Source organism: Alligator sinensis, unplaced genomic scaffold (assembly GCF_000455745.1).
Source record: "Alligator sinensis unplaced genomic scaffold, ASM45574v1 scaffold82_1, whole genome shotgun sequence".
Taxonomy (NCBI): Eukaryota; Metazoa; Chordata; order Crocodylia; family Alligatoridae; genus Alligator; species Alligator sinensis.
This window is the reverse complement of record NW_005841860.1, coordinates 1,874,567-1,901,070: the sequence shown is the minus strand read 5'-3', so window position 1 is coordinate 1,901,070 and position 26,504 is coordinate 1,874,567. Positions and strand designations below refer to the sequence as shown.

General features: G+C 42.7%; 1 protein-coding gene across 1 annotated transcript in view; it reads left to right on the top strand.

Annotated features, from left to right (window-relative positions):
* The window catches only part of CTNND2 (catenin delta 2), a 554,610-nt gene that overhangs the window by 440,712 nt on the left and 87,394 nt on the right, over positions 1-26,504 (top strand). Inside the window, exon 14 of the mRNA XM_025215651.1 lies at positions 4,266-4,416. Coding sequence (XP_025071436.1) covers positions 4,266-4,416 — 151 coding nt within the window. The remainder of the gene's footprint in view (positions 1-4,265; positions 4,417-26,504) is intronic.

Sequence of the window (26,504 nt, the reverse complement as noted above, 5' to 3'; positions counted from 1 at the left end):
AAAGAGACATAGACAGTTCTCACTGCTTTCAAAATGAAGCTTCTTATTTCTGCTTCTCCAGAGATTGTTCATACGATTAATAGACAACTCTGTATTTCCAGCCCAAGGTGTATGACTTGAAAATATGGATGTGACGATAGCAGATAAATCACAATGACAAGTCTGTGAACTTTTTCTAAATCAGAGTTCTCACCAGTGCTACAGGAAAGGTAGCTTACTTGAGAAAAAATATATGTATACAGCAAAATTAATGCTTTAAAAAACAATTTGTACTTAAATTATCTATGTTTGTAATGCTAATTAATTAGTGCCTTACTTGTATTAAAGTCTAATATGTCAGATACTCCCCTTGAGGTGGAAAATATTTACCAGTTTTCATATTCTGTTACTCCAAAATGCTCCTACTTTAATGTCATCAGCTTTCACTGGATTTTTTTTTTAAAAAAACAATTCTTTTTACTCCCTATTTCATTTGGAATTTGAGTTTTGGAATGGATGCCAAAAAACAAACTAAGCAAAAAGCTTATGCAACTCTAGTGCAAAAAATAGGTGTTACCAAATGAAGCAGATCTGCTGTGCCAGGAAAATGAGCAACTTTTTCCCTGCTTACAGAGATGTGTCCCCAGAGATTGCCAGGGCATATCTCTGGACGTGGAGAAAGTCAGGTAGGTATTCCTGAGGCTCGGGATGCCCAACCCTGTGCAGGAATTCCTAGGGCACATGACTGAACCCCTCAAGCCCTAAGAGCACCTGCTTGAGGCAGTTGAAGAGCATGGGCAGATTCAGGCTGCTTGCGCTCTCCCATCATAAAGAAAATAGTTGTCTGCCACAGGAAAGCGGACAAATTATTCTACCTTTTGTCAGGACCACATCTGTGGAATGACAAAGGATATGGACATCTGTTTACTTTCACTTTATGCCCCTGTAAAGGTGTTTCCACCTTAGGTCTCTTTAAAGAATTGTGATTTCCATGGACAATTCACTGACCAAACACATTCAAAGTGACCATCTTTATTACAGATGATATAGTTGAGTACTTTTTGTTGCCCTTTACAATGCAATAGATAATTGATAACATGATTTTGGATTTCTTTTATCACTGATTAAATGCACATAAGGCCATTTAATTAGAAAATCTTGACACAATCCTTATTCAAGCAAGAGATATGAGAAATATCCTTACAGAGACTAGCAACTTTTTACTAGCTTGATTCTTCACTTACAGCAGACAAATTCACTACAGCCACAGAACAGTCTCACTGCTAACCTGAACTCTCAGTCTGACACCGACCTCTTAGTCATAGTAGACACACAGGACACCCCCCTACCCTCCCCTGGAGATGCATAGGAAATACAGAGCTGAGAGGTGGGGGGAGGAGGGGGGAAGTTAAAGTTGTAAGGACCGATCATTTTAGCTACAGATAGCTGCAGCTGACAGTGCATTAGTCAGGTAATGCACGTAAATACTGACAGGTAAATACTTGGCTATTTAAAAAGTTCAGAATTGTCAGTTTTGGATATTTACAATATTTATTAAGTCTAGTACTCTTTTAGAAAGAGGTTATTTTTCCAGGACACTTTTAATTGGAAGTTACTGATCTTTGAGGTTAATTTTGGTTTCTTATCTGGTAAAATGTTCATTAAAGTTTATCCCATGACATGGTTCTAGAGAACAGACTAGGAGAAAAATAAAATAAGATCTAACAAGATTCCTGCTGCTGCTTGTTTATTTTCTCTTATGTTACAGCCACCATTGCTTCATTGCAGATAAACCGCCCTTGCCTAACAAATTTACATTTCAGCCATGTTACATTACTGTGCTCAGTGATACTAAGAACCCCACATTTCTTTAGCCTGACTAGAAAAGTTATTTTAACCAGTATTGCTTTTGTCTGCAACAAAGGCTAAAGACTTTGTCTGGTCAACAGATTTTGTGTTATCTATGGTAATTGAAGGGAAGCCATTGAATAACATTCCTTACATGCTGTTTCCTTTCCATTCTTTTACTTTCTCCTGAGTTATGTAACCTAGAACAAATATAGGTATTTAATATGGGGTCAGTCAAATCCTTGCCTGTGTGTGTATCTGTCTTCTCATTGTCATCATATTAATTTGATATTCATATCCATAGTCAGAGTCTCCAGTCAATTTTGTGTAGCGATCCAGACAGTGTGCAAACATGAGGTGATCTAATGTACCCCTTATATGGGTACTGTGTGGTACTACGTGTCTGTCAGTGTGTGTACACACACACACACACACACACACGTATATATACATATGTACTATATTGCAATACCGCAGAGACTAAACCTAGTGTCACTGTCCACAAGATACTGCTATATATCCCTCCTGTCTTTTATTTAATTGGGTTTTATTTTCCTTTCTATTTTCCTTTGATTTCAGGAGAGATATAGCTGAGCTATCCTGGCATGACTGTTAATAATACAAGGCTTGTGAAAAAGGAAAGGGCTTTGTAGTGTGACCTGACAATGTCAGGAGTACAGCTCATTTTAATCTCCAGTGCTTTAAAGAGTTTCACAGATGAGGGCTTTATTTTTTATTTCAAGAATACCTTTTCTTCATCTCCCAAAAGTCTCACTGTTGGCTCTGGCAGCAGCAAAATCCATCCTGAGTCCAGCTGTAGGCTGAAGAGAGACAATCACTTAGGCAGACAGTAGGCCCTGAATTGCTTCAAAAGTTAGGACCATGACCATGACCATGAAATGAAGGGAGAGCCAGCAGACAACATGCTCAGCCACACTCTGTGTCAGCCGCACAATGCATGCCACTGTGTACTGGATATTTCTGTTATTCCAAAAAATGAGTAAACATATTCACTGGTCTCCATTTTTGCTTAATAAAATCTATAAGCCTCTGTCATGTGCTTCTCCTCAATTGCTTATTAACATTCTCCTACCAGACATGATCACCAGTCCAACACATGCCTTGCACCCATACCTTCCATGTTGTGTACAATGCATTATTCTTTCAGATGATGAAATTGAAATAAGGCATAATGCCATCTCTTTGTATGACAAAACCCAGAATTATTGCTCATCATGAAGTAAAAGGAGCCTAAATCTGAGAGGTCTTGAGTATCTGCAGCTCCCACTGGATTCTGGTGATTTCTGTGAGCATTATGACTGCTTAGCAGTGGCTCTCAGATTTTAGGTTAAGAATGTTGATAATCACATAATCAAATACATACAAGGATCGTGATTCTGATCTCACTTATTTCATCAGTGTAAATCTTAAGCACAGCTTTTATCACCCTAGGTTTAGGCACACAGCCAGAGGGAAACTAGGACTTAAAAACACGGCAGCACACAGACAGCAGCTGCCACTCTCAGCCAGCCCACACAACCATTTCACATGGAAAATGCACAACTTGCTCAGTCAAAGCCAGATAGCCTTTTCCTCAGATTGTCTCACACTGATGCCATTCAGCTTCACACACTTGGTTATCACATTCTGCAATTGCTTCAGGGGCATTTCACACACTGCTTCATTGCTATCTGCCCTGGTAAGATTTTGTACTTTTTGTAAAAACTGTTCACCTTCAAAAACTGAAGTCAAGGGCTCATCCATATTGTAAGTTGAGTAAAAATATCTATCACTCTCAGCATCTTGTGAAGTAGATGTATTCAGATCAAAATCCCCATATTTTGCCCTGTTGACAACTTCGATCTGATAGTCTTCCCGTGGAGATTATTCCTTATTTCAAGCAATGGAGATTTTCTGCACACAGGGACTTCAGCATTAGACGGTTACAATTAAATAACAAATCCAGTTGTGTAACTCTGTCCTCACTTTCCCTCCTAAACAATTTTCCTGCTACAAAAGGAATAATGAAGCACCTTCATGAATTTGGGTCTAGTATCTCTCAGGTTGAGAGCCAGGAATTATGCTGACCTTGTAAACAAATTTTGGAATATAAAATAACTTTAGCCACAGACAGTCATCATCCAAGACTGGTTTAGGGTGTAATGAAGCCAAGCCGTTGGCCTGCAAACTCAGGTGTGTAAGAATTAAAGTCAATTCATAATCTCATTTTTCTGTCACCAGTAGAAGTCAATATGGTTTCCTGGGTCAAGGAGTCGCACGGCATCATAAACAGAAATGTTTCCTTTCACTTTGGAGTCTACAGCCAAATACTGCTTAACTCCCCACTCCTTTTTACACATTACCACACTCCCCTCAGTTTCTATAATAGGGTTCTCCATTCTTTACTTCAGTGTCCCTCACATAATATCTCTTTACAGTGGTCAGTGTATATCCGTGCTGCTGTCCGCAAAGAGAAAGGCCTGCCGATCCTGGTGGAACTGCTTCGAATAGACAACGACCGGGTGGTATGTGCAGTTGCTACAGCTTTACGAAACATGGCCTTAGATGTCAGAAATAAGGAGCTAATAGGTATGTTGTTTCCAAACAATCTATACATTTACTTGATGCTTTGGTTTTTGGGGTTTTTTTTACCTTTTATGGTATGATGAAGAAGAAAAGAACAATGCTTCTTTCTGTTTTTCAAGCAAAATTTCTTGAACCCTTTCTTTTAATGCAGCTCATTCAGGTGTTATTATGTAACAGTTCAGTCTGAGAGCTGTATTGTGAGGCATATTTTTAATTTAATTAATATAAAAGCATACCATTACCAAAAAAAAGTGCCCAGGATTCAGTCACACTGGTTTTTAATTATTTTTTAAAGACTGACAGTAGTGCAATACTGCTTCAGCACCTGGCATGCTGCCTGAAAGAGTAATACAAAAATAATATTAAATTATCTTTATCCCAGTTCTAGGTACATTTCTTAATTAATTAAGTTGTAGCCTTTCCAGCTAACTAAAAGTCACCCTGACATGGTAGATTTAGGCCATGGAGAATATTATTACACTATGTTCATATCCTTGCTTTGCAAAACAGAATAGTTATTACAGTGAACCATGCATCACAATTCTTCTAATTTCCGTGTAGCTTAAAAGTTGTTATTATTTTCAATGATATATTACTTCTTTATTACAGTTGCCCAAATTTTGGAGTGCAGGCAGTTTTTCCCAACTGTTCTTCTACTGTTGACTAAGGAATTTTACCAATATATGCTTTGTTCTCCCTCCTTTTTTATTATTTGTATTCAAATGCTATGTAGATGTCCTAGCAAATTCTGTGCCTCATTATGCTAGGCACTGTAAAAGCATAGGCTGTAAGACAGAGGAGCTAAGCAAGGGGCAGCCTGCTTTTTAACTGTAGTTTGTACCATGCCAGTAATTAGCCCATTTCCTTTGTTGTCTTTACACTGCTTGGATTTTTTAATTGAAATTGAAATTTTTATTTCTTTCCCAAATCTTCAAGTTCCACGTAAAATAATAAAGATCCACACGTTCAAATAGTGCTCTCTTTTTATAAGATGTTCCAAATGCAATTGTGTTTGTAAAATATGGGTAATAACACACTGATCACCTCATCTTCAAATGTTAAGGTTCTAGGATTCCTAGGGGAAAGTTTGATATAAACAAATGAGGTTCAGTTTAAGGGGGAAAAGTCAGTCAACAGTCATTACCTAAGAAAAAGATTTTACAGATTCAGCAAGGAATAGATGCTTAGAGTTCAGATAGTTACGGAGCGATTCTAAGAACCTGCAATGAGTGAGCTGAACCATATATTTCCTAGAGGATTTAGAAGGCATATTACAGCACTGAAAAAACTTAATTTTGCCACTGTGACAGGAAATGCCCATAGAGCTGTTGGCTGTGATATGTACATCTTACTTATTTGTTCATTGTTTTTTCTTTGGTACCATCACCACAGGATCTGAAAGTGTCACAAATGTTAATGCTGCTATCCTTCTACTTCTCTTGTGTAGCTGGAGATAGGTGTCATTCTCCATTTTACAAAAGGGGAGATGATTATGATTCATATTTTCAAAAGCAGTCGCTCCTTTTTCTCCCTCCGTTTTTGGATGCTCAACATGACACATCTTGAATCTGATTTTGTGTTGAGTACTGCAGTTCCTGTTCACTTCTGCTTAGGCTGTAGATCGTCTGTCAAGTCCGGATATTTGTCACTTCAGCGGAAAATTAAAATAAATAAATGAGCATTGCTTTATATGGAGAGAGAAAAGCCTGTGTTTTTCAGTATTGTCCCTAAAGTTTTAGGCAGTCTCCAAAAGTGAAATAAGGCAGATAAATAGGCAAGTTTAAATGATGTATCTCTTTATATATAAATATTTTAAAGCCTATCTTTTTATTTTAGCTATGTTTTGTTGCCTGCATGAAACTACACTTTTATAATAAAATGTCATCATGGTAAAAAGCAAAAGGCCTCAAAGATCCAAGACAGAGTGTGAGTCTGCAAACATTTACCATGAAAAAGTACCTGAGAAGCAGCTAACCATATAAGTAAAAGGTTGAAAGGTTAAGAGTTTACCTGTAGCAAACTGTTGATCATTTATTAATTGTTTCATTATTCTAGCCGCCTATATATTCCATTTATAGGAAAATACTTTTAAATTATAGCTTCAAATAGAGGTGTGTGCTGTGAACAGCTGCTTTGGGCAAACTGGCTTTGTATACGCTTGAAATTCTACCTAATTTGCATGTAAGAAAACACTTATTGCATTTTCTTAGTTATTGTCTTTGGTAATTATTTCCCGGATAGCTTTATCATTCAGTAGTCCTTATCAGCACTTATTCGTAAGTAAGGTTACAGCAACTTTCCATACTATCTGATGTTAAAACCTTCTCACATATGTTTCATAATAAGTGAGGTACTAAGAAGGCAGGCAGGCAGGCAGAGTGGTAGGAAAGATATCTTTATTAAACCTGCTGAGAGGCCTGTGTCACATACTTATGCTTCAGAGCTTGTTGAACTTCATCAACTTTCTTCAGTTCTATTCATCATGCTACAACTTCCAAGTTGAGATTTTCCCCTTTTTCTTAATGTGTAGGGACAAACAGCTCCATTGACAGCACTGTCAAATTTGGGGGGGATGGGGCAGTTCATAATAAGTATGTATTTCTAAAATTTTAGAGACAGAAAATTGCCTTCCAGCCCAGTCACAGAACTCATCTACCTCCCCTTTTGGAAAGGCTGCCAAAGCTTTTTTGGACTTCAATGACTTGCTGATGAACCAAACAATAACAGAGAGCAGTAAAACACTATAGTCTGAAAATCATTTGCATATGCTCTCCTCTCCATGGTCTGTCATTGTTTTATGGTGGGCTTTTTTGGGGGAGGGGGAGGGGGAGGGGAAGGGTTGTTTGGTTTTTTTCTTTATTTGTGCCTTTCACAGGGAATTCAAGTTGGACAGGGACCTTCCCCATGGACATATGTCAGTTTTCCTCAGATCTAATGTCTGGTGCTTTATAGGCACAAGATATTACTTCCTGACTCAACAATATCATGGCCATACCAGATGAGGTTGAGAGGATAAGGATACACATAATTCCTTTAATGGAAATGGAAATTTAGAGACATGTAGGCACAAATAGCATGCATTTTCTCTCTTTCTCCAGAAATATTTTATGCGGTATATTTGTAAGACAAACTCTGAACTCAGAACTTAACAACTTGTCTCTTGATATTAAGTCCAGGATTCTTATTGCCTGTCGTATGATAAAAGGAGGAACTTTTTTCCCTCAGTACAAATTGTGCACGTGTTAAATCTACCCTTTTCAGCATGTATAGGCTTTGTTACACATTGCACTTTGAGCTGCTCAGATGTTGATCAGTATTAGTGCTAGTTCAAGTTTGGAGCAGTCGCATCCAAATGCTGAAAACCTTCTCTGACTGTCCCTCACCCATACAACTTAGAGAGCCAGACTAAGAGCTATAACTGTGGGTTGCCACTACGGTTAAGGACAGAAATGACATGTAAACATGTGTAAGTGAATGTAAACTGGTTCAAGTCTGTAACACAGTAGAAGTTCAGTGCACATAAACAGGTTTCAAAATGGCCAAAACCAATTTAAGATAAACATGGATTAATGTAGTCTCAAATGTAACTGATTTAGGTTAAACTGGTCTATCACACTTCTGTCCCAGATCCCCTCTCAACTCAAGTTAACTCACAATCCAACTCTCAGTCCCCCAGCATCCCAGGATACTTTGCACCTCTCCTGCAAACTGCCTCCCTTCCCAGGATGTGTGGGCTAGCCTTGGCCCAAGCTGTCTGCTCCAGTCAAGCAGGGTTGGCCGCACCTCCAGCAAAGCCTCTGGTCCCTAGCCTGCATCCTGCCTGTACTGTCAGCCTGGCAGGGGCTGCAGGGTAGGTGCAGGAACAGAGCCCCCACAACCAGTCCTCATCCCCAATTATCTGTGAGGGTTGCCCCTTCCTGCAGCTGGGCTAGTGAGAGCCACTGAGGTGCTGGGGGGAAGCACTCTCCTGTCCTGGGGGTACTACCCTGGGCTGGGGTCTGCACACATGGGGGGCGCCCCATGTATGGGGGGTTCCCCCACCCTAGACCTGGTCCTCCCTGCCCCTCATGTGGGTCTGACCAGCTTCAGGGGCACCAGGCTGGCTGCTGATCAATGCCCCCTGCCAGTTTCTGACCAACAGGGGGAGGAGGAAGAAGCCCCAATCCCAGTGCTGAGCTGGGATCTGCCTTGCTCTCCTGCTGGCCTGGATCAGGTCCACTGCTTCCTCCCACCCTCCCCATCACCCCCCGATCCCCACTGACTTTCCCCCAACCCCCGATACCTGTGGCTGCCCACACTGTCTGTCTCAGAGAGCAGGCAGGGAAGGGTTAAACTGCCAGGGTCTGCTCAGGCCAGCTGGGCAGGTGGTTTAACCCTTCCTTCTCTGCCTGCCCCCTGGAACAGAGCCCTGGGAAGTCTCAGGTAATCAGGGAGCAGTCAGCAAGGTGGTAAGTAAGCTTGGATCTGGGGTGCTGGGAGTGGGGCAGTGGGCCCAATCCAAGCCAGCAGGGGAGGGGAGCAGACACTAGCTTGGCACCTGGACCAGTGCTACTTCCCCTCCCTGCAGGAGGTGGCGGGAAAGCAGGGGTTTGGCAACATATGCTCCACTAGCCTCAGCTTGGCCTGCAGGCTGGGAGGTATGTTCCAGCACGACTCTGCCTTCTGGCCTGAGTTAATGAAAGTTTCTGCCTACTTTTCCAAACTGAAAACTGGATGGCAGTTCAGTTCCTTATCAATTCAATCTATGCAGCTTTGAGAAACCCACAAAGATTGAATGGCTTCTTCCTCCAGCTGTTTGACTGTCTGTACTATGATTACAGGGCTAGTGAGCCAGGACAGGCTTCTATCCCTACTGTAGGTGGCGGTGTGTGAGAGATGGGTTTGGATTAGGGATGTAAATATCATTTAAAAAATTGTCTGTTTAATCTCCTCTAATCATATCAGTTAAACAGTTAACTGATAGCACAATAGCTTGGTCACAGCAGCTGCTGGAAACTGCTCCCCCAGCCCTTGGGAGGGTTGGGAGAGGGGAAGGAGACAGTAGCAAGCTGGGCTAGACAACTCAGCCCACATGAAGCCTCAGGGTGGGAGGGAGCACCTGTAAACAATCAGCTAATTTCTTAATTGTCATGTCATTAGGTAATCTACTGTTTTTCTCTTTAACCTCATAGGCTAAGGGTACTAGTCCCCCTCCACCTCCTTCCTGCTCCTCCCTCCATCCATCCTGTTCTGCTGCCTTCTGGTTCCTACCTGGGCACCACGTGGCTTTCCTTCCCCGCCTTCCCAGCCAGAATGTGCCCTGCCCCACACTAAAGGATAACCAGTAAGCTAACTAGTTATTGTTTAACCTTTCACATCCCTAGTTTGTGTGGAGGGAGGGGGGAGAATATGAAGCTGGGAAGTGGATGGTTAATGGGATGGGGGGGGTAATCAAATGAGAGGGGGAAAGGAAATGGGAGTGTGGGAAGGGTGGTGAAATGAAAGAAGTCAGGCACTGAATGAGAAATAATTTTTAAAAAAGGATTTTAAAAGAAATAAAGTAAAATAAATAAGATCCCAGGTTTTAATAAATTGGGATTTGGGATTGGGGCTGGTCATGTTTCTTGAGGTGGCTGGGAGGTGGGAGCAATTAGGAAACGCACTTCTGAGTGAGCTACTGTACCATGAAGGAAGCCCCAGCTTGTGGAGGCCCGTCCAGCCCTCTACCTTGTTCGCCTTCTGACCCTGGACCAATCTGTGCCTATGACCTGGCTATGCTGGCATGTGTTCTACTGGCTGTTTGCATGGGGTTGCATCCTTGGGGGTGAGAAGTCACTGCCAGGGGCAGGAGAGAGGGACTTGGCTTGGTGCCAGCACCACCCCCTAAGCAGTAGAGTTCAGGGTGTAGAAAGTTTCTCCACACAGAAAAGGAAGATGGGAGAGGTGACACTGCTTCTTGGGATGCTGGAGGATGGCAACTTGGGCAGCTCATCTGTAGGGAGTGACCACATATTGCTGGAACATGAGTTGGGTAATTAGAGATGATCCTACCTTGGAGTGGTGCAACTTTAAACTGCCTAAAGTGAGTTTAAAACTAGTTTCAGGTGTTAACGTGAATAATCCAGGGATTAAGAGCTCCAGGACCACCTAAAATTAATGTGTAACAAGACCCTAAGGCAATTCCTTTGGTTGCATGAAATGCAGCACTTGATGAGCAACATCTGACTGAATTTCTTTTTTTTAGCAATTATACTCTTTGCAGGTTTTTAATGGAAGGAATCAATGTTTTTAATAATTTATTTGATAAGTGTATCAGAGATGTTATTGAGGTGCTTAGTTCCCTTTGATCCAAAGCAGGTTGAGTTTATAAACGATAAGTAAAACTTGTATGACTGGGTAGAAATCAGAGGTTTCTCTCTAGGGGTAGCTCTGAATTTTCTCCAAGGAAGCAATCTGACTGATTTTTAAGCCTGGAAGTTACCTAAGGAAAGAAGGTAGCAACGTGCTCTAGGAGGCAGGGACGCTCTGAAAACCACTCTAATTAAAGCGCCTGGAACATCTTGTGTATCAATGTCCTTGCACTGAAAAATGGCAGCAGGGGTGCCTTAAATGAAACTCAGTGAATGAGATTTAGTTAAAGTGCCCCTGCTGCCATTTCTCAGTGCAGGGATGCTAATACATGAGATGCTGGAATCTGCTGGAGCACAGTAATTACTATTAGGGGGCAGCTGTGATGCCTTCCAGCTTCTCAGAGTCTCACCCTGCCTTAAATGTAAAAAGAGGAGCCTGCCCTCAGAGGCTGGTAAATCCAAGGTGCTCTCTCTCCCTCTGTATTCACTGCTTCTCTTGGCCTGGGGCTCCTCAGGCCCTACTTGCTTTAATGTCTGAATTTGTGGCTGCTTCTACCACTATAGCCCACGTTTCAGGTGATGCCTCACAGATGTCACGCTGATGCTAGTAACTCCTCTGTATAGGCTTCAGCCTTCTTGACCTTAGCCCACAGATTATTCTGGCTGTAGACCAGTAGTCTAGACCCACTGGCTCTGGCCTGGCCTTTAAGTCTCCACTTCTCAATGGCCCCTACATAACCTGCCTCTGGGCTCAGGCCCTGGTCTTCTTGGCTTCAGCTTGCCTGTGCCATTTGCTTCTGCCCCTGACTGGGCTCAAAATTTGGTATACCACTGGGGCACCCCCTAGGGCCTTCCTTTCACCCCTACAGCCACACCCAGTTCTCCGGTCTAACACTAGAACAAAAAAAAATGCAAGCAGCCACTTTAAACTCAAAATCCACCCCCTCTGGGTCATCATGCCACTGCCAAGTCACCTTCCCCACTCTCTCAGCCTTCTGGAGTATTTTCTAAGGCTTTTCTAAGCTCTCACTTCCCACCAGCCTGAGTTGGCAGGAGCTCCTTAAGGCTGTACTGCCTGTGTGCCTCAGGGGCCCAGGCTTATATCCCTTGGCTCCTTCCCTTCCAGTCAAATGTTTACCTGACCAGTCACAGATGTGTCCCTTCAGCCTCCAAGGCAACTTATTGCTTTTCCTCTGGGTATTGTAGCAGTGCTCTCACTGCCTAACCAAGGTTGTGCCCTACTGTTCTATAACTCAGCATCTAGCTCTGTAATAGGCACTTGCAGCCTATAGGCCCTGGCTGCCTATTTCCCTGCAGCTAGCCCAGAATCAGCCATCTTCTCCCCACCTGGGGATGTGCTCCAGCTTCTCTCTGTAAGTAACAGGAGCCCCTGGCTCTGTTGCATACATCCTCAAACATGATGAGCTGCTCTGCACGGCCTACCTCCTAAAACTGTACTCTGTGTCCCTCCTGAGCAGAATTTCACACACAACCCAGGAATAGAGGAAGTTGTTGGTAGTACTGCTGCTGCCCAACTTTATGCCTACTAGCCTAATGTTTACAGCATTCTCCAGATGGCAGAGTCTTGAGTTCAAATTTTCCATGTGTAGGTGGTAAACTTCTGGAAAAATGAATGGCAAAGCAGAAGGAAATGGAAAAATATAAATAGGGGAAAGAAAGTAAATGAAGCAAACAAATAACAACTCTACAATAGTTTCTGGGTTGCTGGAGAGGTTACAGTGTGGTTATAGTAACATAAGCTGATATTTCATAACATGAAAATACAGGAATATACAGCACTGTAAAATATTTCCAAAAAAGTAGTGGGAGGACTGAGAAGGGAGCACTTGATGAAAATAAGTTTGAGAACCACTAGACTGTAGGATATTCTGAGATAGATGTGTCTCCTGCTTAAGCTGTTCTGCTAGGTATAACAATTAAATATTCATATGGGCCAGAAAGAGGAAATGAGTGACTTTGTAGCTTGGTGTTTTGGGCACTCATGTGGGATATGGAAGAATAAGGTTAAAGTTCCTGCTTCAGTGAATATTTAATTATCTGTTCAAAGGGGAACAGCTTCAGTTGGTAGTTAGGCCACTTTCCTAGGAGTTCAGATCAAATCAGGTCAGGCAGAGGAGAGACTTAATACAGGTTTCTTACATCCCAGGTGAATGCTTCAGCAAGGCTATCACACAAGAGATGGGGCAATACTACTAGTTCCATGCTGCATTTTGTGCAAAAAAAATTATCTAATTCCAGGAGATGGTCCACATCTGTGAACTGTGAGTGGATGGAGACGACAAAATTCCCTTAAGAGGTTGGGCCAAGGCCTCACTCTTTTCTTCAGCTTTTCCAATAGCTAGCTTAGGCCATTTCCCACTCAGTGGGCTGGCTTCTGTCATTGTGGATCTTAGTCACTTCGCCTGAAAATGGTAATTTGTATCATCATCATCATCATTATCTCTGGCAAAGGGGGGCCCAATACTAAAAGTTCTTTTGGAGTCTAGGTATGGTGCTATCCAAGAGGTTAGCCAAGCATCTAAGAGTTAGCACTGCAACATTAAGCCTAAGTCCCCTTTGTGGATCTGGACCTAAAGGTTTGATTCAAAGATGCTAAAGTTAAGAGCAAAACTGTCATTGACTTCAGAGGGTTTTGACTCTACTTGTTAAGCAGGACCATCAAAAAACATTCTGTGGAGAAGGCCAAATCTTAATTATTACCCATATGTGATGGGCACTTCATGACTATAATTTTGTCTGCACTTCTTAAAATTTGCCACTTGCACTTGCAGTTTCCTAGTTGCACACCATGCATGCATTTATGAGCATTTGTATGCCAGAGTTATTTGAAATGTGTGCCTTAAAGTTTCATCATTGAATTGTAGACTTGGCATCTCTTTGAGATGAATGTGAGCAGTTCACACCCTTGTACAGTTATAGTTTCACAGTGGTGTATTAATTCACTTTTGGAGGCTTCTGTTTTGCAGCCATAAGAACTAGAAACTCAATGTTTTCAATATGAAAGTTTACATTCTGTACACTATAAATTGGCCATGGAGGCTAGGTTACTGCAGTATGTAGCCCAAAATTGGCTTCCTGCCTTTGATAATGGTCACTCATTTAGTATCATTTCTTTGCTTCAGTATCAGTATTAGCCACAGAGGTACTATCTTGATTGCTTCTCAGTTTACAAACAGCAGCAATTGTCGTCTTCTTCTCATGTCCTTGTCATAACTAGATGTTTTTCCAGAATTGTGTACAAGCAATGGCTCTTTCCACTGCAGCAGCAAGGTCCTCTTTCATACAGGTCTCACCAAGGAAAATAAGCAGGTACTCCATGGTCTGCACTTCACTGAACTCTCATATATTCATGTCATTAGAGGAGCCTCATTTGATAATGTTTGTTTTTGATCTTCCAGTTTGCATGCTCAGGTGGTTCAGGCCATGTTGGCCAGTCATTATCAGCCCCTCTGGGAAGGTTCTTCTGGGGTTCCAGGTCCATTCCAGGACATCTGATTGCATGCAATCTTTCCTTCCATAACCTCAGTCATGCCCTGTCAGCCATCATGTCCAAGGGCACCACACCGATCACAAAACTCTTTCACACGGTAAGCCATTTGGTTGCTTCTGTATGACCATAGAGTGGATGCCTGGGGTTTTCCATCTGCCATGATCTTTCCTTTTGGCTCACTATCTTTCTTCTGATATCAAGTGGTGCAATGCCAGCCAGTAAGTACAAGCTCTCCTTTAGTATTGGCCTTTGACATCCTGTTATTTCACAATAGCTACCGTTTAGAGCTGGATCTAGATTCTTGGCATGAAGTAATTGTTCCAATACTGGACATGCATACTCTTTCGTGGAGTAACACAAGGCAATATCAGTGGGCATGGGCACCTGGTGCCTCCTGAGTCAGGGAGGCACTTGCTCCCCCAGTGGCCAGTTATTGATGGGGGGGGGGTCCCCCGAGGTTGATCACACCAACCGGGGGTGGTCCCCCTGCAACTGATCCCGCCGACTTGCAAGTGGCAGTGGCATGCCACTGACACTTCCAGGAGAGCACTGGCACTTCCAGGAGAACCCCCCACTCCCTGGCTCTCAGTGGGGGGCACCAGCATTCTCACTTGCCCCCCCTGCCAGGGAACGCTGCTGGTGAGGGGGTGCACCAGCGCTCTCAGGGGGTGCATGCGCACCTCCTATGCATTGCTACTTTCAGTGGTTCATAATGTAGCAGGATTTGCTCCCCACTACGAGGTGACCAACGTTCAAAGTATGTTATTACAGGTGCTGACTTTTCCTTCATCTTCTCTATGTGTGCTTTGAAGGGAAGTGTTTTGTCCAATGTAACCACCAAGTACACAGGATTCAGGCAATTCTATCCCAGGTGGTGATTAATTTTCCCTTGGCTTCTCTATGACTAAGTGAAAGGCTGTGACCTGCATGTTAGTTGGGTTAGCACGTAGGTGGTTCTTATTGTACTAATCTGAGAAGTTGCTCAATCTGTTCTCAACAGTAGTAAAGTACCTCTCTTGTGCTGTGATGCATAGAACACCAGCATATGTGAAGCTCCTCATATTGCTCTGTATACGTTGGTCATTGGTATATAGATTAAAAAGGATCAGAGCTAGCAAACTGAGAGGCATTTCATTGTCATCTCCAGTGACTGCACTTCTTACACAGTTCTACTTTAAAATGCCTATTCTCCAAAAGAGATCAGGTGAGCTTCACTAGGTGATAGTTATGCATCATATTATAAACTTTGGCAACTGGGTACTGGTGGTTGACTGTATCGTATACTGCTGATATATCTACAAACACAGCACCTGTTATCGTCTCCTTCTCGATTTCATCTGTGATGGAGCAGCTTTAGTGCTCCATTGCTTTAAGGGCTAGAGCAGCCAGCTGCCAGGCATCGGACAAGGGCGGTCATTTTGGAGAGCTCTGTTACAAGAGCAGAGCAGTTTGTGTTCAGCAGCCCTGGGAATAACATTGCCTGGCGGAGCTCTTGCTCCAGGAAGGTCTCAGAGGTAAGGGTGAGGCTATGAGGAAGAAGTAGGCCTCATTGGTCCTGGACATGACCGGAAACAGTACCCTGGCAGGATAGGGAGGTCTGGTGGTCCTGTTTGTGGTGGGGAAGGGCCACTTAAGTGCCAGTTTCGAGGACCACCTCAGTGTAAGGCAGGTTGGGGCACCTAAACCCGTGCTCCCACCTTCAGGCTGACTTTGGAGGCATTTCAGGGCCAGGTACACCCTGTGGGGCGGTAGACCCTGGAGGTGAGCCAGGCACAGCAGGAGAGTGCTACCTGAGCCTACAGAGGTGTTCTACCTCAAGCCCTGGGAAGAGGGCAAAGTGGTGGGCCAGGTATGGAGTGCCACCTGAGCCTACAGGGGTGGCTGACCCCGAGCTTGAATGGTTGAGTGGAGTAGTGTGGCCCCTGAGAGAGGGCGGAGTAGTGTGGCCCAGAGTTTGGGGAGATGTTGTGAGGCCCCAGAGATGAGGAGGCAGGCAGCCCAAGTAGGAGGGCAGAATGTCATGGGATGCAGTTGTAAGGCCCCTGGGAAAGAGGAGGCAGTGGACAAGGCCCATTGTGTACTACCTGACTGGAGGCCAGGTGCTAGACTACTGATGTGAAGGCCCAGTGTATGCCCCAGGTTGGAGGCTGGGTGTTAGGCTGGATATGGAAGGCCCAGTGTGTGCACCAGAAGGGCGGCCAGGTGCTAGGCCTAGAAATATCTGCAAGGCTACATGGGACACGTGAAGGGCTGGTTGGAGCGTGTACATCTGGCCCTTAACAACAGGGCAGATCAAAGGGCAGCCTCCTGCCTATTAACATCAGAACAATAGGACATCAAAATGTGGCAGGTGAAAGAGGTGGCCAGTTAGCCCAAGGACAAAAAGGAGTGGGCTGGTCTTATGACCAAACTGTGAGATGGCTCATTTTGTCACACCATCTTACTGCAGCAGCTGTAAGACGTGCCAGTGAAGAGGCTAATTGTGGGTACCTGAATGGATTAGGAGATATTAACTCAAAGGTGTACCTTTTCCCCCGCATTACTACACTATTTCTAATATGGCTTAAGTCAGTAGTAAGAAGAATTCAAAATCACAGAGTAGGGGTGAACTGATAAAGATTTTTTTGGCTGATCCTGTTGGCCAACTATTAACCAGCCATATCAACCAATACTGATCCAATTGCCAATATGTAGCCAAGTAGCTTGGAGAGCAGCAACCTGCCAGTAAGACTGTGTGGGGGAAGGGTCATGGGAGAGGGAAGGGCCATGGGGGGGGCACATTGAGGCCCCCACAGTGAGGGAGGGTGTGGGGCTGTGGCAGGGGCAGGTGCTGCCCAACTGGGACACGGAAGGGCATGGGATGGAGCCATGGGCAACTCATCTGAGGGGTGGGGGCAACCTGTGCCACTGCACACACCCCTAGGGGAGGTATGGGGGCATGTGCCCCACCTGGATTTGTGCACAGGATAAGGGCTGGCTGCCCACTGTGGGTTTGAGGCCAGGGGCTGCTTCAGCCTCTTCCCAGCAGGGGGGCTGAGTTGGGGTGCACTGAGGCTGAACTTGGGGTGCGCAGGGATGGGGCAGGAGGTGGTGCTGGGAGTGGGAGGGATAGGTTGGGCTACAGCCACCCAAAAATTCTCTGTAGCCCCCCATAGCTCCACCCCACTCCGGCAGGGCAGCACCTACCCCTGTCCCAGCCCCACTCTCTCCCTCACCGTGGAGGCCTCAATCTGCCTCCCCCCACACCCATTCTCCCCCAGAGACTTACCAGTGGAACACTGCTCTCCCAGCTGCCAGGCTGCCATCCTGGCCGTGTGCATGCTGCAGTTGCATGCACGCACGCGTCATTTATAGGTTACATTATTGGCCACATTAGCCAAAAAAAAGCTGATTGCCAATAACGTCAATTTTCCTTTTATCAATGCCCATACGATATGGACCAATATATCAGTCCCCCTGTACTACAGAGTGTCTTCTCCTTGTTGTATGTGAATTATATTGATAATTACAGGTTCTTTTTCCAGTCTGCACCATAAAACTCTTCAATGGACTGTGAAATTATTTGGTACTTTTTCTTTGTTGTACCAATAGAGAGACAAAGAATCTGCTCAATAAGCTTTGAACATCATTCTACTCACATAACATTGGACCTCTCAGTGCTGGGTTTTAGGCCTCTACTGTTTGTGTAGTGTGGGAATGCTCTTGCTGCTGACCTCCAGGCTGATCTTTCTTATTTGGTGGATAAATAAAGTAGTTCAGGCTCCAAAAGTATATCAGTCTGGAACTTTTCAAGATCTAAAATTTATTTTAAACAAAAATCAAGCAACACACAAATAAGACATGCACAGATGATAGCAGCCACTAACTATCCTTCTGTGTTGGGCATGTAATGAAAACTTTTCAACATAAAAGTTTGTCACCAAAAAAAAATGTCGAGTTGAAGTAAACATTTGTATTACGCTTCTCACCCATCAGATAAAGAATGATGATCCCTCCATGTACTATAAATAGATGAGGACAATTGCCTAATTAAAAGAGTAATTTTATGGAAGCCTGCTTTCATGTGAATGAGGATGAATTTAGAACAAAAGGATAATTCATGAAACAGTCAGTGGAATAAAGTTATCTTATCATTTTTTGCCAGACCTTTTATTTTGTTCAACAATAAACAATCCTTATGAGGGCAGGCATCATTTTGTGGATAATCTCACTTTAAAAAATGTTAAAATATGTGATGTAATGACTATGTAATCCAGTGTTGTGTTGAGGAGGAGTTGGGTTGGTTGAATTTTAATCCAGACGACCCAAGCAACTCAGCCTGAATGCCTTTTGAAAATAATTTCTGCTGTGCCCTACTGCAACTACAATAAAGTTGTAATATCAGATAAATTTTATAGGTTCAAAAGGAAAGGCTTGGAATTGTTACAAGTAGCTTTTGTTTGTTTTTAAATTTGAACTCTTTCATATATTTTGTGCAAACATCTGCATGCATCTAAAGAGAGAGAGAACTTGTTTTCATTGAATTAATAGACTTGTAAAGTAGCCTAATCTCTCGATTGTAAAACTGACATAAATTCAAAATGCCAGAAAGCATTAGTTATGATTCTCATGATTTGTCATTTTTGTTTTGAATGGGCTGAGGACAGATTATAAACTTCACTTGAATGCAAATTAAACATTAATTTACTGTTTTTAATAATTGAGTTTCACATAACACTTTGTACAGTTCACATGGATCCAGGGGAAAAAACTTGGCATAGAGAAATTGATTTAAAGTGTAAGAGAATCGTGCATAAAAATAGCTGATTATTTTCTGCTTAAAGCAATATTGTTTGTCTAGGGAAAGGAAAAGATACTAATTGAGGTATATTTAAAAGGTAAACCAAAATTATATCTTATAAAGGTTCATAAAAGTTTATCACCAAGTCAGAGGTTCCCTCTATTCAAATGATGGTTTGTATACATACTTTTCTAGATCTTTCTGCCAACCACACAGGCAAATTCCAAGTGAATTATTTACCCGAAAGTATACTGGTCCTATTGCAGACTGTGAAATAACCTTTTTGGAAGCATACTTCCATTTCTGCTAGAAAAATACTGTGCCAACTGGATATGAGCCAACAGTATGCCCTTGTTACAAAGAAGGCTAACAACATACAGAGCTGCATTAGTAGGAGCATTGCCAGAAGATCGAAGGAAGTGATTATTCCCCTCTATTCAGCACTGGTGTGACAAGATATGGAGTATTATGTCCAGTTTTGGGAGCCCCCACTACAGAGAGGATGTGGACAAATTGGAGAAAGTCTAGCAGAGGGCAGCAAAAATGATTTGGAGGCTGGGGCACATGACTGATGAGTAGAGGCTGAGGGAGCTGGGCTTCTTCAGTCTGGAGAAGAGAAGACGGAGGTGGGATTTAATAACAGCCTTCAACTACCCAGAGGGTGGTTTGAAAGAGGGTGGAGCTATACTGTTCTTGAATACACCAGCAAGAGGCACCACGTGAATGCACCACCTGACCACCAACTGTGCCTTTGCACACTGAAATGAAGAAACAAAGCTGCCCTTAGTGCACCCCCTACTGCCACTCTCAGGCATGCTAAAGCATGAGACCAGCATTTGAGGAGTTTCCCTTGAATGGCTTCCCTGGCTCGTTTTCAGTGTGGGATACACAGACCAGGAACAGTTAGACAGGCCTCTGTTTCATGTCAGTTCACTCAGGAGCATCACAGAAGAAGCCTGACATACCCAGAGCTTCACACAATGACATTTTCAGAATACACAGTGCTACAATGTATATAAAAAAAGTAGAATTAAAATGAGCTGATATAATTTAGAAAACAATACATTTTGTGAGAAACTATATTATCATATCTCTATGTGGAAGGTTATAGATAAGACAGTTCTAGTACTTAACATCTCTGTGGGCTCAATTAAATTTTAAAAAAAGTCTGACTTACCTCAAAGCCTCACAGAGTATATAAGAAATTGTAGTAATTTGATGTTAGTGGATAAAGTCCAAGATATGTCCTAGCATTTAAAGGATCTTCAAAATCCAAAGTTTGTGGCTCTGGTAGATGTCTCTGTAAACCCTTTTGGACTAATGTCTTTTCCATGGCTGCTGACAATTGCAATGGGTTGGAGTCAAAGACTTGGAAGGCAATCCTTTCAGTGTTGGCACATGAACTCGGGGCCCTGTCCTACAGAAATGATTGCATACAAGATCAAGATTTATAGGTATTGTATAGACATCTCTTAGTATGCAGTGTCAAAATATTTTTTTAAACTTAAAAATCACATATCTCTAGAATAGGTCTGGCTTTTAAACAGCTGTCAGTAGTCAAGGATACCTCACGAAGAAATTCCAGCTACTTCTATGTAGGCCCTTGTTGAAATCATGGAGTAATAAATAATGGACCATGGTTTTTCTCTCAGTGGTTGCATCTATACATGCAGTTAAGGCAGAACAATAAACTGTGGCACTAATCGCACCAGAGTTTATTGTTCCTGGGCATGCGTGCACCCAGAACCACAGCATGTTGAGAGGTCAGAGTAGCCACAGTTGGCAGGTGGTTGCAGGGGTCAGCCTGCCAGCCCCGGGCTGCTCCTGCCCAGCTCAATGTGCTGCAGAGGGGCTGGCTGGGCATGAGCATGCTTCAGTGTGGGGCTAGCCAGCTGGCAGCCCCTATACTAAAGTATCCTTGTGCCCCCAACCACCCAGGTCAGCAGCTACACATGCACTGCTGCACAGTAAAAAACAAAAAAACCCAAACCTCTGCAGCAGCATAGTACTTGCTTTTACAAGTACTACCTTGCTGCAGTGTTTGTTAGTTTCCTGTGGCCTAATAGGACTGCACATGTAGATGCTGAGACGTTTACTGTGGAGCTAATTAGGCAGCTCCGCAGTAAATATTTCATTTAGATGTGCCCAGTTACATTTAGGCCTACACACAGGTTGATGCTTACACTCCCTTTACAGAAGCGAGGCCTTGTATAGTTACCATTAAAATGTCAAAATGGACAGTTTTGCAGCTGTTCCATTATTAGAGGAGGAAATAACAGTATCTCAGGTACTGTTATTGGTAATGATTGGCTTTTTAATGGTAGCCATTGTACTTGCAAATTTTACAAGGGAAAATATTCTGGACTCTCTTTTAATAAGTTAGATTTCCTTCATCTTTGGGATTCATTATTTTTTAAATCTGCAGTATTAAGTTGAGATCCCTTTGGTATAAAAGGTATGCATAATACTAAATTAATCTCAATGAGCACAGACAGAAAAATACCTTATTATTCTTATAAGATGTAAAATTAAAAATGGTAGCAATAACAGGAATTTTCAAATGTTGCACTTCCTTGAAAAAAAATTGGGTATTAGAGTTTTTACCAAGGTAGTGATTGCTTCACAGTAAGGATATATATTAAAAATAATAATAAATATTTAGAAAGTGTCTAATGCCTGAAGGCTTTTTGCGTCACTTTTTCTCCTTTATTATAACTGCTCTTTATCTTGGTATTTTGTGCATTATGCTTTTCTCCAGTTTTAAAAAAGCTCCTTTATTGAACTAATGAGTAGTTTTCCTAATTTTACCTTTTTATGGCCACCCAAATTTTGTTTGATTTTTTTTTTCATAGAAAAAACATCTGTATCAGCGAGAAAAAGATTCCTCATAAATGTTAAGAATGCAGTCATGCTGCATCATTGCATCCAATAGAAGAATAAAATCTGCTGATTATGAACTGATCCCATCAAAATGAATGGGAGTTTTGCAAATAATATCCCGGAGGGAGAATGCTGGTTCCAGTTCATAATGACTAAGCAACATTTGTAAAGTACAATGGCGCAGTACATTAATTAATGCCACAGTAAGATAATAGGGTTGTGCAAAATGGGCCATATTCAGTTTGGATTCAGCGCAAATCAGGGACAGTGATTTGATTTGTTTATTCGGATCACCGTCCCAATTCGATTCAGCTGAATCCAAATCTGAAGATTCGATGCTAATTCGGAGAATCAGTGATTTGGCCATAGACACAGCTTTAAATGTTTTTTCTACATACATCGAGGTACCAGCTCATGAATGCTGCAATGGTGGGGCGGATGGAGCGTCCCACAGGAGTGCTGAGGGCCCCCCCATGCTCCCCTGGTTCAGCAATCAGCCACAGGGGGACCCCAGGTGCCCCTGCAGACCCAGGAGGTACCAATTGCTGAGCTGAGGGAGCATGGGGGGGCCCACCACACGCTGCCTGGTGGACCCAGAAGTGGACCAGAAGTGCTTCTGGTCCACTTCCAGGTCTGCTGCCAAGCACGCTGGGGACCTCCCCATGCTCCTGTGGGATGCTCCATCTGCCCAGCATCTCAGCATTCACTAGCCGTTTGGTACCTTGAGGTATGTAGAAAAAACATTTAAAGCTGTGTCTATGTCCAAATCATCAAATCTTTCTGAATCTCTCCAAATCGATTTGGAGGGTTCCGATTTGATGCAGAGAGATTAAAGGGTGTCTTGATTCAATTCGGATTCAGAGATCTGGCCACCGAATCAGGCCGAATCTCTGCTGAATCAAATCAGCGACTAAAGCTTCACACAGCCCTATAAGATAGTACTATTGGGGATAGTTCTATCTTATGGTGGAGTAATTAACTGTGATTAAACTCGCATATAGATGTTGACCACAGGCATAAATAGTGCTCGGTCAGCCCAGCTGGCCTAGCCACAGCTCCGTGCTTTCAGCACCCTCAGGCACCAGGCAGTCCCTCCGCTATCCAACAGCGTGACCCTGAGTCCAGGGCTGACTCCCCATGCTCTTGCCCTGGCATAAACTGCTCTGTCCTGGCTCAAATTGCTGCTGTTCTGGGCATACATGTAGAAGCTGCTCCCAGGAATAGTTTATTCCAGCTCAAACTGCTCCAGAGTTTATTGCTTTGAATTAATTGCATGCGTAGATGCATCCACTGGGGCCTACTCCACTGAAATGAATTAGGAGAGGTTACAAAAAGGGCTTAGGAATAAATAAGTTTAATTGTCTATATCCCCTAAAAGTCACAGCACAGAAGTACCATCCAAGTATAAATGCTAGGTAGCTTTGCCAAAGCTGTTGTCCCTTCCTTCCCCTGCACTCCACGGCCTTTGCAGGTAATATTTTCTTATAGGGTTCAAAATGTCTGGGCAGAGCCGTGTAAAGCAGCAAACCGTAGGCTATACTTTTCAGCCAAGCCAAACTGTTAAGTAACTAAGGTTCAAAATACATAGTTTTAGAGCATAATGAGACCAAATAGGTTAGTGAGCCTGTGCATATAAGCCCTGTTGGCATTAAAACTTCAGAAGTTAAAGGTGTTATCCTCTGTTATACAATATTATACTGTAATGTCTAAATCAAGCACCAAAAAAGGGTATTTATTACTTTCTCTTGTGAGCTTCTAACAATCCAAGATACAAAGTACAACTTGAGCAAAGCCTTTGAGATGGGGTTCTAAGGATGGATTTTAGTGCATTATCCAATGTAGTTAAATCCATTCTTCTGCCTTGGGATTGAATATGTATTTGCCTTATGCTGAAAAGCTCTGTCTCTTCCTAGGGAGATTGAAATTCTTCTCATTCACTTGTAGCCCTATTTAAGCACCTTTCATTCTCTGGGACTTCTCTGATAAGCTATCCTCGGCTTACAGAAACTTCAAAGCCAAAGGAAAAATGATTAAAAAGAAAAAGAGAAGAGAATAGCACCTTTAGTTCAAACTTCAAATGAGACAAAAATTGATTAAGAATTGGAGATTAACCTGGTTGTAGTACTTACCACTTTCACTATAGCATATCAAACATTGCCTCTTTCCTTGCCCATTTTATAATTCTAAAAATATATTTTAAAACTCAGGGCTTCAGTAACTGTTAACCAGGTAATATCTATAAGACACTGACATCAGCAGCCCTAGGAAAGGAGCCTTGCTGTATCCAGTTGTTACTAAAGAAAACGTAGGTAATTCAAAATGGATGAACATGAGGGAAACAAATGCAATAAACTATGAAAAGACAGAGTAATAAGTTACATCTGGGATGTGAGACATTCACAGGGTTAATTTGCTTGTCCGGGTTGGATTAATTCCTCCCTTTTCCTGGCTCAGACTTAGACTGTCTCTTTAGCAAGGCTTTTCTCTTCCAATTGCCATATTTGAGGTCAGGGAGGAATTTTACCCCACATTCAGATTGGTATGGACTGTGGGGGGTTTTGCCTTTCTCTGTAGCTGGTGGCATGGCCCTCTATGCAGCATTTTTTTAGCATATATGGACAACATTTCATAGAAACAGGGTGCTGGCTTCTGTTGTTCCCCTGCTGTACCTGTGGCAGGTTAGAGTGTTAGCTCTATGTTGTTTTAGGGTTGATGGTAGTCTTATGTAGAGTTTAAATTTTAGTTTGTATAGGATGGTTTGGATAGGGATGATTCTGCCTCAGGCAGGGGGGTAAACTAGATGACCTCTGGATGTACCTTCCAGCCCTGCTGCTCTATGATTTCTACAATTCACTTTGCTTCACTTCTCTTGCCTCAGTTTCTTGAATTCTGAAGTGTAGGTAGTCATAATAATAACTTGTGGTGTTCAGAGGCTTAATTAATTTTTGTAGGGAAGGCAAGTTGAAATCATCAGCGAAAAGGCACTAGTGAAAGCCAAGTATTATTACCAATTAAGGGCAGTGCCTATTAAAATTCTATTAACTTGCAAGCTGGGATGAGACCATCATGATTACTACTATGCACTTGTGTAGTATATCCCTGGCTTAGACTTCATAGGAGGCTTAGGAAAGAGCATCCACAATGAAGCTTTTATAGGAGCAGCAGCTGCCAGCACTGGCCTCTCCATTTGCCTTCCTAACTCTTCCAGTATGCACTAGAATGGGTAGAGTAGACAAAAGGAAGGGCTGGCAATAGCTACAGCAAACATGTCAGACCCAGTCTCCAGCCCTGTCATATGTGGTTAGTGAGAAGGGAAAGAAAAATAAGCCTCTTGTTGTGAAAAGAGGGGAAAGAGTGATGGATGGAAATTCAGTGTGATGAGCAAGTGATGTGTACATTTGGGACAGGGAAGGGGACAAAGGAGACTGAATTGAATCAGGTGACTCTTACATTGCTAATTGTGCAGCGTCTTCCTCCATGTTCAACAGTCCTCCTCCAGCCTTCTTGTTTCCCATTCCCAAAGTCTAGAACTTCAGGATTCAATTTGTCCTTTATGCTAGCCAGGGGATAAATAGTCCTCCAGCTAGTACAGCTGAAGCTCTTAACTTGCCTTGCAAAGAAATCTTGCCTATGTGAAGCAAGTGAACCCCAAAAGATCAGAAGCCAAATAAAAACAAACCAAAATGTATTATTTTTAAGACTGTTCAGGGCATCTGAGTCATGATTTTTGGATGCTTGAAGTTAGCTGTACCCAAAAATCCCAGCCTAGTTCCTCACCACCTAAGAGGCTTTCCAGTAGGTGGGCTCTCACCATTTTGTTGTCCCTACCTCTACCCTGATTTCCCTTGATGTCAGTCTCATATACCTATATATTCAGAAACACAACTGGGAAGGGAGAAATTAGGTGCCAGCATTGCAGTATGAAGCATGTGTATCATAGCTGTTTTACAGACAGGGAAAATATACCTAGAACAATCATGAGATAAGTCAGTGGCAGAAATGGATGGATTTAGGATTTTGAAGAAGCAGGTGCAGATAGTGTGATGCATCAATATTATTCAGTTCAAGATCAAAGTATGCGCAAATATAACTTTATTGGTGTTTGCATTGTCTTGTTATATCTGAAGTATAAAACCCCCAAAATTACAAATAATAATTAAATCATTAGAATTAAATGTACATCTCAGGTGTACATTGTTTATTGGACAAGTTGTATAGTTGGAAGAGCTGTTGGACACGGTGACTTGAGGAAGGGGACTTGATGCTTAAAAGCTTGTCCAGCAGTTCTCCCAACTGTATAGCTAGCCCAATAAAAGATATCACTAAACCTCCTTGCCTTAAGAACACTAATAGCAACATGACTGAGTAAGATCTATAAAGTATGGGACTGTAACAAGCATTGCAGGGATTTAATAAAAAGCCCTGCAGACATGTAGCTTCATGACATCTTAAAGTACTCCCTTTAAAGGCAAGGAGCTTTCACTGCTGCTGGTTTTTGTTCAGCTGCAGGTGGTTGGGGTGTGGTGCCCAGGTAGCTATGCACATGAAAGAGTGAACACTCTGAAATGTATGGCTTAGGATTCCATGCTGC